The sequence below is a fragment of the Perca flavescens genome, chromosome 17, assembly GCF_004354835.1.
Source record: "Perca flavescens isolate YP-PL-M2 chromosome 17, PFLA_1.0, whole genome shotgun sequence".
Lineage (NCBI taxonomy): Eukaryota > Metazoa > Chordata > Actinopteri > Perciformes > Percidae > Perca > Perca flavescens.
Window position 1 is genome coordinate 6,303,636 of NC_041347.1, and position 15,535 is coordinate 6,319,170.

The 15,535-nt window shown below is 43.0% G+C and overlaps 2 protein-coding genes across 2 annotated transcripts in view; both read right to left on the reverse strand.

The window, feature by feature from the left end:
- The window catches only part of ncapd3 (non-SMC condensin II complex, subunit D3), a 50,637-nt gene extending 46,511 nt beyond the window's left edge, over positions 1–4,126 (reverse strand). Inside the window, exons 1-3 of the mRNA XM_028604304.1 lie at positions 4,017–4,126; positions 2,352–2,524; positions 153–315 (exon numbers count right to left, since the gene is read on the reverse strand). Of these exons, the coding sequence (XP_028460105.1) occupies positions 153–315; positions 2,352–2,524; positions 4,017–4,068 (388 nt within the window). The 5' untranslated portion in view covers positions 4,069–4,126. The remainder of the gene's footprint in view (positions 1–152; positions 316–2,351; positions 2,525–4,016) is intronic.
- A 2,432-nt stretch (positions 4,127–6,558) lies between these two features.
- LOC114572499 (calcium homeostasis modulator protein 2) lies at positions 6,559–11,992 on the reverse strand. The gene is made up of 2 exons (XM_028604164.1): positions 11,447–11,992; positions 6,559–6,972 (listed from the first exon to the last, which is right to left on the reverse strand). The coding sequence occupies exons 1-2, from the start codon at positions 11,990–11,992 to the stop codon at positions 6,559–6,561; spliced, it is 960 nt and encodes a 319-aa protein (XP_028459965.1).
- Between the last annotated feature and the right edge of the window lie 3,543 nt (positions 11,993–15,535).

The following is a 15,535-nucleotide window of genomic DNA, read 5'->3' on the forward strand; positions in this document are numbered from 1 at the left end:
CCAAAAGATAAGTCTCTGTCATTTTAGGTAGTTCTTATCACACTGATGTTTCAAGGATGCTAGAATCTTTGTTGCTAATGTGATGGAAGTTAGTCCTGGCTAGAGCACTGCCAGTTCTCCTGCTGAGTGTGACCATTTTTAGATTTCCTCACCTGGGATTCCTAGCAGCAGCAGGTAGAGTGAGGCAGCATGTAGACCGCTCACCCTCTGCTGGACGTTGGCCGCTTTGGCTTTTCCCGTCAGGACAAAGAAGGACAGCACAGCCACCAGAGACTCGATCGACACCTCGTTCTCCCCCAGAATTGCCCAGATACTCTGCATTGCAACATGGCAGACAGACTGTGCTTACTGCCCAGACAGGGGACATTTCAGGGAGCCACTAGCTTCAGTACATTTTAGTATAAAATCTAAAAAATTAAATATTTATTTGCACATTAAAAAGCCAACGACACGTACAGCTACTCAGACAAACGTGAATTAAAAGTACACAAAAGCCTGTGTGAGAGAGGTAAGAAGCTGAAGATAGCAGCCTCTGTGATGCGCTCTCTAGTTCTTTTTCCGTTTATTTGCTCTCCCACTCTGGTTACATTCACCAGGGAGGAACTTTTGAATATCTGACAACTAAGTTGTCAAACATTTTCACCTTTTTTCATCCTACCAGCAAGTTTTTCATAGCTTTAAGTTGGTTGAACAGCAGCTCTCTATGGGCTATTATGAGAATTCTACAGGAATAAATGCATTGGAAAAGTTTATTTATGAACTATTTTATAACAGATTCAAAATTCATGGCAGAAACCATGGTAGTTTGAATGTGTTATAAAATGTGTGTGGTACGAAATAAATTAATACAGTGACAGCCCAAAATATAGCAAAGTGTAATGTGCAAACAAAAGGGCCAAAACATTTTTGTTTGGCATACATCAACACACAAACCATGTACAGTATGATACTGTGTAATAGAGATACCTCTATGTTTATCTTTAGTTGTGTATTTTCTAATGCAATTACAGAAATTGCAGTTGTGCTTAAAGTTATATATTGAAATCTTCTAGACATTCAGCTTTTACTCAGTAAGGACAATATATTTATTTTTCAGGGTTTTTTCTGCATATAGAAAGTGTTGGCGCCCCCCAAAGAGGTTTATACCCAGCGCCAAAGAAAAATCGCCAGCAGCCAGCCTCCCTATCATCCACAGCTGAAATATTTTACACATGCGTCTGGCGCTGATATGACAGCTGCATTGTTTTGAATGGAATTGAACGCTCGTCTGTGAAGCTAGCATCAACAGGATGCCCCCCCCCCTCCCCAAATTACACTTCGTAACGTTTTGTATCCATAACAGGATTTTTATTGTATCCATAACAGGATTGAAGCCCTATTATTAAACAACTGGACTTTCGGGGTCAAATTAGTGCAGTTAAATACTGAATAAGGATATTCCATTATATTTTGTATTTTGAATTGTTACATTTTTGTGCCTAAAAATATGTATACATTTGTGCCTAAAAATGTATCAGGGTGCAGGAATTGAAGTCTTTTACGCTCAAAATATCTTGGGGGAGGACCACCAGACCCCCCCTGCTCAATGTGTACCCCCCTAAGGCCCATTCTGAGTAGGCCTGCACGATAAATCGTTATAAAACCACAATCTCAATTCACCCCTGTTCGCGATTTAATTTTTAAATGACTTCGATTTTTTTAAGATTATTTTTCAGTGACTTGAATGGCCAGTTGAATGTTAATTCTAGTAAAAGCATGCAGTTAAAGAGCGTGCTAAAAAAAATCATTCTGTTTTTGATACTGTACTTAAATTGGCAACTGACAAACTCCGTCACTATTTTTGGTAGCCTAATGTACTTAAATGGCCAGTATGTAATTTATTTTCTTTGAAGCCTCTATGTTTACAGGCATGTGGTGATGCACAATGTCCTATAGATGCCAAAAAAAAATCTGTTTGGTACTGTCAATTTGTTTTTGTCATGGTTCATGTGTGCAATAAACATTACACTTAGTGAGAAAAAAATCGTGGCAGAGAATCGTGATATCAACTCTATGCTAAAAAATAGTGATTCATATTTTTTCCCGAACCGTGCAGGCCTAATTCCGAGCCAGGAAACCCCCTGTTTATAATACTTTTTATTTACAGGTTTGCACCATATTAAACTTAAAAACCCGAGGGGTTATTTTGTTATGTATTTAAACTGGCAACAATTATGTATTTTCTATTATAATTGTCATTAAAGAACATGGTTCATGTTGTATTTTAAGTGTTGCTTAATAAATAAAAAATTGACAATGAAGTCCCTGCATCGTGATTTGTGTTCCCTGGAGCATAGGACAGAAAGTTTTACCTGCGAAGCTGCATCTCTGCCTGCAGACTGTTGCTGGTCAGCAGCATGGGCCAGTAAACACTGGTACAGGGTTATGAAGGCCTTGTCTCCACTGCCTGCGAGCTCCTCCGCTAGGTTTTCATCCAGGGGTGTTCTCTCTGTGAACTCCAAGTCCCACACTGCGTCCACCCAGGCTGGAAATCACAACAGTTAATGTTGCCTAAATGTTTAAAGTGATACAATACAGCAACAGACATTATTGCGTAATTTCAAAAGTTTCTGTTCTCTGTGGGAAATTAAAAGCTGGTAAGTGTTTGAGGGCAAAAAATATTGCTTTTAATAATTAAAAAAAACAACCAATTTTTATGACATATTCACCCTCAGAACAATGAAGGTTGTGCTTTTTGATGAAAGCTAATTTACCGCGGCACGTGTCCCAAATACAGTAGCTAGCTCACTGTGTCCACATTAGGACACCACCCGCTGCTAGTGCTATTGGCCATATTCGGACACTTCCGACCTGACTCACTTAACCAGTCTTTTCGTGGTACTTTACGTTTTCCGACCGTCACCAAAAACTTTAGCAGAATTGAGCCATATTAGAGGTGTTGAAATTAATCAAATAATCGATGCATCGAATCGTGGACATGGACGATGCTGCATCGATAATCGGCAGGCCCATAATCAATTATTTCTGTTTACAATTTAATGTAGGCCTAACATTTCAGTTTACATATTCTGTTACGTTTTGCACATTCAGGAAGTGCCATGTGCTCAGGGCTATATAGTTTTATGTATCCAATTTATTTAGTATTAGAGCACTACAGAATGTTTGGTTTTTGAAGCTTGAAAAGCTATGAATTAAATATCCTACATGGCTTTAATAGAAAAATGTATTTGACACATCGTGATATCGAATCGCTGACATGATAATCGTAATCGAATCGGGAGATCAGTGAAGATTCACACCTCTAATCCATACCCATCTTACAATCTAGCTACATATGAATTTTCATATATGTACATGGACATTTACATGTCTAGCTAGCTAATTAGTATATAAAAGTGACTTTGATGAGGGATAGAAGTAAGAACGCTCGAGCGACGATCTTTCCCTCTTAAAAGTTTCTATTTTTACTGTACTGGAAATTAAGGAGCTTTTATTGCATAATTCAGAGTTGTTGAAGCATTTCATTTTATTGTGAAGGACGGAAGTACGATCCGGTAGTTTTGACAGCCTTGATGGGACCTTATACCAAATAGCCCTGAAAAACCAGCAACGGACAGTGTTTAACTTTACAGCGAGGATTAGGGGTGTCCGGTTATAGATAGATAGGTAGCTAGATAACCAATAAGTGTCCGAACGTGGACACAGTGAAGGAATTTTGTAAGAGAAGTACTTAATATTAACATTTAGCTAGACAGTTGTATGCCGAAATCGCAACCGGCTCGCAACGATTCAAGTATAAGATCCTAAGGTCGTTTTGCTTCCAAAGCAGGCGGCGATAGGTCATTTACTAGATATGGGACTGGGACTCGGGTCGCCTAACCCGGGAAATAGCTAACGTTAGCAATCAACTTTGCTTGACAAACAGCCAAGGCGGCCTGAAATATCCGAATTTATTAAATTCCTGTCAGTCGATAACGTTATAACAGAAAAGGACGTTTACAACATACACAATTTACCTTTTGGAAGTTCATTTAACTTCAGAAACTGCAGCGCAGATATTAGATCCATCTTGTTTATATTTTGAATCAGCCCGCCCGAACCTACAGGCTTTCGCACATGCGCAGTGAAAATTTCTTCTTCTTCTTCTTCTTCTTCTTCTTCTTCTTCTTCTTCTTCTTCTTCTTCTTCTTCTTCTTCTTCTTCTTCTTCTTCTTCTTCTTCTTCTTCTTCTTCTTCTTCTAGGATTCCGGCAGTGTAAACTATTGTATTACTGGCCTCCACAGGTCAAAGTTTGAACTAGATTCTTATATACATTCCTGTATTAAATCAGAGAAATGAAATCACAAGACAAATCAGAAAAAGCCTCAAGTCCCGCCAGTCTAACAAAGAATACTTTTCTTTCTGCACTATACTTTTTTTTTTTTTTTTTTACATTCTAGGAAAACATGTTTCACTGTCTCAAGACTTCCACATTCACATAAGCCAAACATTTTTTTTTTATTTAACCCACAGTGCCCCAACCTCAATCTACACAATTTCACTGAGTCCCTAGAGAAATAAAGAAACATCTTTCCTAACTTCAGGTTAACTCCAGTGTCTACCCCTGACTTCCTTTTCCCACCCTCGCTGCCATTCTTTTGTTTAGCCCTCTTTAATTCCTTCTCTCAGTTCCACTCTCCCCAATGATACATTATGCAAGGAGGCCCACCTCACCCAGTGTGCAGCAAAAGTGGATATTACAAATAAACCCAATTCAAAAAAAACATAACACTCAAGATGTCAATAACAATTTTTTACAAAAATAAGTATAATAGAATAAAAAAAAAACAGAATGGCACATGCAAATTAAGAAGAACATTTTTTTTTTGTAGAACTCACGGTAGAACTGTAACTTTGTCCAGTTTATTTTTTTTCCGAGGCAAATAGAACGGGCATCTATGTGCCTCTACGTGAGGAAAGTTGTGAAATGTGTAATTTTTGGAGGAATCATAGCCAAATCAGTCTAATACATTGATGCCATTAATGCAAAGTTTAGGAGCGCAAAACTAAGGGCTCCTGCACACTGCGTGCGTGGCGTGAGCGTGGCGTGAGCGTGGCGTGAGCGTGGCGTGAGCGTGGCGTTTCTGTTGCGTGTCAGTTGCGCGGCGGCTGCAGGGCGTTTTCTATGTCCTTGCGTGCCAGAAACGCTGCTGCTCAAGCAGTAGTATACTTCATGTTAAACATAAATATATACTGATTTGATTACAGCAAAGACAACGTCGGCAGTATTGACATCAAAATAGGCTACAGAATATTTCGTTCTGTATTGATTGGTGCAATATTTGATAATATCAATAATTATTTATTGTTATTTTTTTAAATTACATTTATATTTGCATTTTTGTAGAAACCTAGATACTTGCAAACATCAACATGTCCTTTATTAAATGTATTTGTGTCAAAATTACATATACATTGAGCTGGACAATATATCAATATTATATCGATATCGTGATATGAGACTAGATATCGTCTTAGATTTTGGATATCGTAATATCGTGATAAGACATAAGTGGTGTCTTTTCCTGGTTTTAAAGGCTGCATTACAGCAAAGTGATGTACTTTTTTGAAATTACCAGACTGTTCTATACTGATAATTATTTATCTAAAATCTAAGTGTGAAGATATTTTGTTAAAGCACCAATTGTCAACCCTAGAATATCGCCACAATATCGATATCGAGGTGTTTGGTCAAGAATATTGTGATATCTGATTTTCTCCATATCGCCCAGCCTTACATATACACATCTTTTTGTATTCTATTTTGCCTGGAAACACTTCCAACACATCACATAAAGGACGAATATGCGACTTGATCAGGATCACATAAAGTGTCACATCTTGTCTGGACTGGGTCTGTACAGAGTACTCTGACAGATTCATAGAGACAGTATACAGCCACACTTTTGGTTTTGAGTTCATTAATTAAGGATGTTAGCTTTTAAAAGGAACATTGCAAAGGAACTTAGAGAAAAGCATTTGACAGAAAGTATCTCAAATGGAACATCTTCAGAGCAGACGGGCTTCTCAACATACATGGCAAAAATATCAAAACACAAATCACTTGCTGTAAATGGGATCTATGTCTATCTTAGTTACAGCTGAAAATGGCCTACCACCTCAATGCCCAGTACAAAAGGATTTTTTTATTTTATAATTTGGATCACAACTACTGATGGTAAGCTCCTGCTAACACATCAATTAAAACCTGTGGTCCTTTATCTGCTCTTCCGCTGCTGCTTGACCTTTCTTTTGCTGCTTTTGTATTGATAAATAAAGGGTTCAGTATGCTTCAAACTGGGTCTTATGAAGTATCGTCCAAACGAGTCTGAAGACGGAAATAGTGTTCGTGATTGTACGATTTTTACTAAAATTGTAAAAGAGAAAGTTCTGAAATAGTAAAGGAGTGGAGGGAGGGGGTTGTATTGCTGGCTATTTGATGATCAAAAAAGCACTCAGTTTGAAGCATACTGAAGCATTATGGTTGCAGTCACTGGATCATCTTCCAGAACAATACTGTCAGCTGAGCATGTCCATCTCTTTCTCCATGGCCTCCTCGTTATTCTCCAGGCTGTATGTGGACCATTTATTGAGCCTGCTGTACAGAGGCAGTCCATGCTTCTCCCTGTAGAGGTAGACACCAGTCACTCTGTTCCAGTTAGTGCTGCAGATAGGACTAGCCTTCTGGTGCTCAGCCAGTTGCGCTTTATCTTCCTCAGTGCCTGCCACAAAGCCAAAGAAGCTCTTAACATTCTCTGCAGCCAGGAGGCGGGCATGGATGGCTGCCGTGTTTTGGAAGAGGGCATTTTCATTAGAGCGGTACTGGGACCAGTAGTCCTCCTGGAGGTAGCCAAGTGGAGATGAGCAGCGCTTCATACACAGCATCAGGAACACCATCAGACATATTCCTGCCACCAGTAGCCAGCCTATCAGCTGAAAAGAACAGACAATCTTGATGTTAACACCTAAGGCACTGGATCAGATACATTTGTGTCTTGTGACTATTATTGCCACTGTTCATCACACCCCCAACCGGCACCGTCAGACACCGCCTACCAAGAGCCTGGGTCTGTCCCAGGTTTCTTCCCAAGAGGGAGTTTTTCCTCGCCACTGTCGCACTGCTTGCTCTTGGGGGAATTATTAGAATTGTTGGGGCTTTGTAAATTATAGAGTGTGGTCTAGACCTACTCTATCTGTAAAGTGTCTCGAGATAACTCTTGTTATGATTTGATACTATAAATACAAATTTTTTTAAATTAAAATTGAATTAGTGCTGTCAGTTAAAAGCGTTATTAACGGCATTAACGCAAACCCATTTTAACGGCGTCAATTTTTTTATCGCGAGATTAACGTTCTTTTTGGCCTAGCAAACTTTGTAGTTTTTTTCCACATGCTGTTGCAACAACTAGTAACGTTAGAAAAACTACAACAGCACACCGGATCTAGCTAGACCGGAAACTAAACAACAGGCACAGCGCACAAACTTGTTTGGGATTGCGAGCTGGCCAAAGAGTAGCAGGCTAACGTTACGTTTTGAGTGGATGGCGAGTGCGAGAAGCCAAAATGGATGCCAATAAGATTCTGAACGGAAAGTTTACTTTAAAAAAGTTGCGAAATGTTTCCATTGACAAGACCAAAGTGATCTGTGTGTTTTGTCATTGTGAACTGAGCTATCATCGCAGCACGTCCAGTCTGAAATATCACCGGATGGCCAAGCACACAGCTGATGCCAATTCTCCCCCCTCGTCAAAGCTAGGCGACAAACGCACAAAGCAAGCAGATAAACTTTTCCATGTTGATAAGAGCATTAAAATGAGAAAAAATAATGGGACAAAACGAAATCAAGGGACATTTAGAATAGATAAAAATGTGCGATTAATTGCGAGTTAACTATGACATTAATGCAATTAATCGCGATTACAAATTTTAATCGTTTGACTAAACGTTCTGCTGTTTGCTTATTAATAAGTTTGTCTGCTCCACCATCTTTAAAGAGATGGTTCGGAGTAATTTCACCCTAGGGTCCTTTGCACCATGACCTCAAGACAAACACCTAGAATTCTTTCTAAGAAGAACTCAAATTTCAGATATCTACAATCCAATTGTTAGTGGTCATAATTTTAATTTTAGATATCCATGGTGTTTATTCTCTACACGCCTGCCTCGATGCCTCCTGAGATGTGGAAATGGAAACAGAGATGGTCTTGCTTGTCCATATAATGTAGGGGGATCATAGCTAAGGTTCATCTTTCCTACTTTTTCCACTTTTTGCTCAGTCCGTTCAGATTTCGTTTTTTTCAACCTAGCGCCCCTTTAATTTTTCTAATTTTGACAATATAACTTGTAACACAACATTAGTTAAGGTCCTAATGGGTATGGTCGTTGGTAGTACTTGGTTTTGTTCCAAAATGTAGAAATTCATTTATGGCTTATTGTTCACTCCATTCACTGCTGTTTAAAAAAATAAACCTGGATGGCCAGAATCAGGGGTGAAAGAAATATTCCAATTTCTTTGACTTAAGTCAAAGTAACAACACTACATAGTAAAAATACTCTGTTACAAGTGAAAGTTGTGCATTTAAAATCACACTAAAGGTACAAAAGTATCAGGATCTAAAATGACTCATTATACAGAATGGCTCATTTCAGAATCATATAAATGATATTACTGTGATGCAGATATATTAAAGGTTTTAAATCATTATCCTCTAACGTGCCTCAGATTCCTTCAACATTTCTAAACTAGTAGGATCCTAAAACTGAAGAGCACCAGAGTGACACTTTCTACACACTCGTGCACCACTCCATGCAGACTATTGTCTGTTAATCACTTTAATGTTATAGCTGTGGTCAACAGATTCTCACTCCCATCTTGTAAAATACGGACGCTTGGTCAGGTGCCTTTGTCGTTGTTGACGCTAAAAGTCTCCTTTAGCGTCATATAACACGCTTTATCCAAACGCGCTTAGTCGGGACTATAATTGGCGTCCCTTTTGATGCAGTTATCTTAATGAAAAGGTCGTGGGTGGGCTTACGTTTCCGTGACGCGGGAATAATGGGACGGTTGGGTTTAAGAAGAAAGCGACTTTAGGAAACTTCACACGCGGGATACGAACCCCGGTCTCCTGGGTGAAAGTCCTGTGTTGTTTGACCCATCCAACACCCCCCCAAACAATCTCCTTACGCGGAATTTCGGCTTTTCATACTACTTGCCACCGTAGTCGCTCTTAGTGTGTCATCTTCAAACCCAGTGTAGCTGCTGCTCTCCCTGGTATGTTATACAAACACGCTGAAGGGCGCTTTTTACGTCGCTTCAGACGCTGATAGCCGCTGTCCAAACGTCCGTATTTTATGAGTTCGGAGTGAGAACGGGTTGCTGTGGTAATAAATTAATTAGCTCAACAAAAAATGTCAATGTCTCAATAACTTGTCATGTGCGCTTGATCATCAATTACACCTTGACAACATTGTCTCATGCTGTCCACAAGTTAATTCATTATTGGTAAATTACAAGTTTGTTGCTCTACTGCTTAAAATCAAGTAGATCACACGTGTCAAACTCAAGGCACGCGGGCCAAATCCGGCCCCTTGCTAATTTTGATCCGGCCCCTATATACTTAGGTATAATATTTAGGTTCACAATATATATTTTCGACATTTTTGGCGCTTTTTCCAAATGTTTTTGGCATTTTCTTCGTCATTTTTGTTGACCAAACTGTGAGTGAGAAGACTATATGAAACATGCAATAATACAGTAAAATATATTTGACTTTTCCAATGACATAAAAGCAATAAACTCTACGTCTGGCCCTTGATGTGATTCTCATTTTCTAGTGTGGCCCTTAGGGAAGTTGAGTTTGAGACCCCTGAAGTAGATGATGTGTTTGTGCTTGACCGTGGAATTCCACAAGTTGCTCTTCCCTCATAGTCAGAATAGGTTTAGACAAGACTCTCCCCCCCCCCCCTCCCCCCCACCCTTAGCTTTTAGCCTTGTAGAAACTAGATAGGGATGCTGCTCTCCCAAAACTCTTGGTTCATTTCTCTAAGACTCTACTGATGGACTAAACCTAAACCTTCTTTGCGCAAAGAATAAATACTTAAAAGACTTGTTGATCGAACCTTAATTTCAGCTCTCACCCTATGTATTAGAATTTCCACCACACTGTCTATAATAATACATCATCAGTTATTATATTTTATATTAACAATCTAAATCTGCCTAGTAGCCTAACTAAACCTGTCAAATAAAGGGGTGGAGTAAAGAGTACAATATTTATAATAGAAGTAAATGTAAATCAGACCTTTTTCAGATTTGTTTGACATTGTATTTTTAACTTTTGAATGAGCTGGCTTCCTCCTGCTTCAAGTCTTTGTGTACCTAGGTTAAATATATCCTGGACCAACTGGACCCAAAGGTTAAACTGATATTGATCTTACTGTGGGCTTCACACAGTGACATCATGTAATCCCCACCACAACTGCAACTTGAAATTTTTTAGGTTAATTTATAAGTTTAATCATAGCGATTACATACTGCTACATACTAAGTGGACACTCATGAATCATTGGTCCACATGTGCTAGAAATACAGTTCATTTTGGTAAAGAAATAGTTCGACATCTGTTTCGATGGAGATTCACTGTTTTTCATCAAGAAATAGTTCCAGCAAGTAACTCCAAACTCTAAAACCAATTTTTTTTTGTTTTTGCATTTTGTACGGATTAAACAAACATAACACAAGTTAATCAGTGAGCTGTTGTTAGGTGTATTTTGGAATTTTGCACAGAGCCAGGCTGGCTGTTTCCACCTGCATCCTTTAAGCTAAGCTAAGCTAACTACATCCTGACTCAAGCTCTGTACTAATGGTATCAATCCTGTCATCTAACTTTTGTTAGATGACAGTGCTCATATTATGCTCATTTTCAGGTTCAGAATTGTATTTAGAGGTTGTACTAGAATAGGTTTACATGATTTAATTTTCAAAAAACACCATTACTGCAGCTCCTCTTTTCACCCTGTGTGTTGAGCTCTCTGTTTTAGCTACAGAGTGAGACATCTCCCTTCTGTTCCATCTTTGTTGGGAGTCGCACATGTGCAGTACCTAGGTAAGGACTACTAGCCAGTCAGAAGCAGAGAATGAGGGCGTGCCACGCTAGCAGCTAGGCGAGCATTATAACGTGTGTGAACAAATGAACATACTTTCCAAAATTTCCTTTAATGGGTTTTGATGGCAAATACGATCAAATGTAGCGACTGGCATTTGAAAATTTGATTTGATAATTGATTGATATTTTACATTAATACTTGTGCGCTGCTATAATAACTATAATTGACCAATGTTTATCAAATACACAAGGGGACAAAACTAAGACAATCCCGCCAAAACAGAAAAAAGTACATTCAATACCTGAGATTCATATTTCAGTCTTCGGTTAATTTCATCCCAGAAGCCTTGCAGCTCTTTTGGAACACTTTCTCGACACGGGAATTTCGCCATTACCTCTGGCCCCTGATCTGAGGGAAAGCCCTCCACTGTACTGGGGTCAACAAACTCACTGAGGGCACACGTGTACGCCTGGCCCTGCAGCAAAGAGATAACTGACCAGGTTAGTGGAGCCACCACACTTCGACCAATGATTGTTCCCAGTATAGCAAAAGCTGCGGCTCCCGACAATTTCCGGCACTTTCTGAGCCGACACTCAGACACCAGGTCCCAGGTGCTCCTGTTCATCATTATTCCGACGAGGAAAAATACCAGCGCTGGTACACCAATGGCAGCCAGGCCATAGCGGTGGTTCCTCCCAGAGGAACATGGGCATTCAAAAGCAAAAACATTGTATGCAGTCTGGCTGGCCACAGTGCCCAGAGCGATCAGCCCATTAAAGATCATCACATCTTTACTCTTGAAGAAGAGTGACACAAACTTAAAGTTCTCTGTGATGAGTGCAGCCATGTCGGGATGTCCAGTCTTCACTGAGAATAACACCAAAGAGTTGTGAGTTTGGTTTTAGCAATGTCAGGCTGCAGAGAGAGAGAAAGAAAATGGAAATAAATATGATACTATGTATCTTGGCATTATTCAATTTGATAGAAGTTAATTATGATAGTCCATCCATCCATCTTCGTCCGCTTATCCGGTGTCGGGTCGCGGGGGGAGCAGCTCCAGCAGGGGACCCCAAACTTCCCTTTCCCGAGCAACATTAACCAGCTCCGACTGGGGGATCCCGAGGCGTTCCCAGGCCAGGTTGGAGATATAATCCCTCCACCTAGTCCTGGGTCTTCCCCGAGGCCTCCTCCCAGCTGGACGTGCCTGGAACACCTCCCTAGGGAGGCGCCCAGGGGGCATCCTTACCAGATGCCCGAACCACCTCAACTGGCTCCTTTCGACGCAAAGAGCAGCGGCTCTCTCCGAGCTCCTCACGGATGACTGAGCTTCTCACCCTATCTCTAAGGGAGACGCCAGCCACCCTCCTGAGGAAACCCATTTCGCCGCTTGTACCCTGGATCTCGTTCTTTCGGTCATGACCCAGCCTTCATGACCATAGGTGAGGGTAGGAACGAAAACTGACCGGTAGATCGAGAGCTTTGCCTTCTGGCTCAGCTCTCTTTTCGTCACAACGGTGCGATAGATTGAATGCAATACCGCACCCGCTGCGCCCGATTCTCCGACCAATCTCCCGCTCCATTGTCCCCTCACTCGCGAACAAAACCCCAAGGTACTTGAACTCCTTCACTTGGGGTAAGGACTCATTCCCTACCTGGAGAAGGCATTCCATCGGTTTCCTGCTGAGAACCATGGCCTCCGATTTAGAGGTGCTGATCCTCATCCCAACCGCTTGACACTCGGTTGCGAACCGATCCAGTGAGTGCTGAAGGTCGCAGGCCGATGATGCCATCAGGACCACATCATCTGCAAAGAGCAGCGATGAGATCCCCAGCCCACCAAACTGCAACCCCTCCCCACCCCGACTACGCCTCGATATCCTGTCCATAAATATTACAAACAGGATTGGTGACAAAGCGCAGCCCTGGCGGAGGCCAACCCTCACCTGAAACGAGTCCGACTTACTACCGAGAACCCGGACACAGCTCTCACTTTGGTCATACAGAGATTGGATGGCCCTGAGTAGAGACCCCTCACCCCATACTCCCGCAGCACCTCCCACAGTATCTCCCGGGGACCCGGTCATACGCCTTCTCCAAATCCACAAAACACATGTAGACCGGTTGGGCATACTCCCAGGCTCCCTCCAGGATCCTTGCGAGTGAAGAGCTGGTCCGTTGTTCCACGACCAGGACGGAATCCGCATTGTTCCTCCTCAACCCGAGGTTCGACTATCGGCCGAACCCTCCTTTCCAGCACCTTGGAGTAGACTTTACCAGGGAGGCTGAGAAGTGTGATACCCCTATAATTGGCACACACCCTCTGGTCCCCCTTTTTAAAAAGAGGAACCACCACCCCAGTCTGCCACTCCTTTGGCACCGTCCCAGACTTCCACGCAATGTTGAAGAGGCGTGTCAACCAGGACAACCCCTCCACACCCAGAGCCTTGAGCATTTCTGGACGGATCTCATCAATCCCCGGGGCTTTGCCACTGTGTAGTTGTTTGACTACATCAGTGACTTCCGCCTGGGAAATCGACGACAATCCCCCGTTATCCTCCAGCTCTGCCTCTAACATAGAGGGCGATTAGTCGGATTCAGGAGTTCCTCAAAGTGCTCCCTCCACCGCCCTATTACCTCCTCAGTGGAGGTCAACAGTGTCCCATCCTTACTGTACACAGCTTGGATGGTTCCCCGCCCCCCTCCTGAGGTGGCGAACAGTTTTCCAGAAACACTTTGGTGCCGACCGAAAGTCCTTCTCCATGTCTTCTCCAAACTTCTCCCACACCCGCTGCTTTGCCTCTTTCACGGCAGAGGCTGCAGCCCTTCGGCCCCTTCGGTACCCTGCAACTGCCTCCGGAGTCCTCCGAGATAACATATCCCGGAAGGACTCCTTCTTCAGTCGGACGGCTTCCCTGACCACTGGTGTCCACCACGGTGTTCGTGGGTTACCGCCCCTTGAGGCACCTAAGATCCTAAGACCACAGCTCCTCGCCGCAGCTTCAGCAATGGAAACTTTGAACATTGTCCACTCGGGTTCAATGCCCCCAGCCTCCACAGGGATGCACGAAAAGCTCCGCCCGGAGGTGTGAGTTGAAAGTCTGTCGGACAGGGCCTCCTCCAGACGTTCCCAATTTACCCGCACTACACGTTTGGGCTTACCAGGTCTGTCCAGAGTCTTCCCCACCCCTGACCCAACTCACCACCAGATGGTGATCGGTTGACAGCTCTGCCCCTCTCTTCACCCGAGTGTCCAAAACATACGGCCTCAGATCAGATGAAACAATTATGAAATCGATCATTGACCTTCGGCCTAGGGTGCTCTGGTACCAGGTACACTTATGAGCATCCCTATGTTCGAACATGGTGTTCGTTATAGACAATCCATGACTAGCACAGAAGTCCAACAACAAACAACCACTCTGGTTTAGATCAGGGAGGCCGTTCCTCCCAATCACGCCTCCAGGTGTCTCCATCATTGCCCACGTGTGCGTTGAAGTCCCCAGCATAACAATGGAGTCCCCACTGGAGCCCCATGCAGGACTCCAGTCAAGGTCTCCAAGAAGGCCGAATACTCCGAACTCCTGTTTGGTGCATATGCACAAACAACAGTCAGAGTTTTCCCCCACCCGGGCAGGCGTGGGAGGCGACCCTCTCGTCCACCGGGTAAACTCCAACACAGCGCGGCGCTCAGCCGGGGCTTGTGAGTATCCCCACACCCGCCCGGCGCCTCACACCCTGGGCAACTCCGGAGAAGAAAAAGAGTCCAACCCCTATCCAGGAGTATGGTTCCAGAACCGAGACTGTGCGTGAGAGGTAAGCCCCACCAGATCTAACCGGTAGCGCCCACCTCCCGCACCAGTTCCGGCTCCTTCCCCCACAGAGAGGTGACGCCCCACGTCCCCAGAGCCAGCGCCTGCCGCCCGGGTCTGGTCCGTCGAGGCCCCTGACCTTCACTGCCACCCATGTGGCATCGCACCCGACCCCAACGGTTCCTCCCACAGGTGGTGGGCCCATGGGCTGGAGAGATGGGAGCCACGTAGCTTGTTCGGGCTGTGCCCGGCCGGGCTCCGTGGCAAACCCGGCCACCAGGCGCTCGCCGACGAGCCCGCCGTCTGGGCCTGGCTCCAGACGGGGGCCCCGGGCTTCCTCCGGGCAGGGTCACTCCATCTCTACCTTGCTTCTTCATTGGGGTTTTTGAACTATTCTATTTTGAATTATGATAGTATTGATTATTACTGTAGTCTAAAGTGTACGTGACTGTTTTGCAATAACTTTAGTTGCATCAAATAAGTGTTACACTTATAGCACTTTTAGTCAATCAAAAAAGAAGCCAGAGACCGTGGAAAACATACCCACACTGATGTTTAAAAAAAAAAAATCCTACCACTTG

Coding starts and splice junctions, on each gene's coding strand:
- LOC114572499 (XM_028604164.1), bottom strand. CDS start 11,992: ATGGCTGCACTCATCACAGAGAACTTTAAGTTTGTGTCACTCTTCTTC. Junction 6,973..11,446: donor GACTGAAATATGAATCTCAG/GTATTGAATGTA, acceptor TGTTCTTTTCAG/CTGATAGGCTGGCTACTGGT.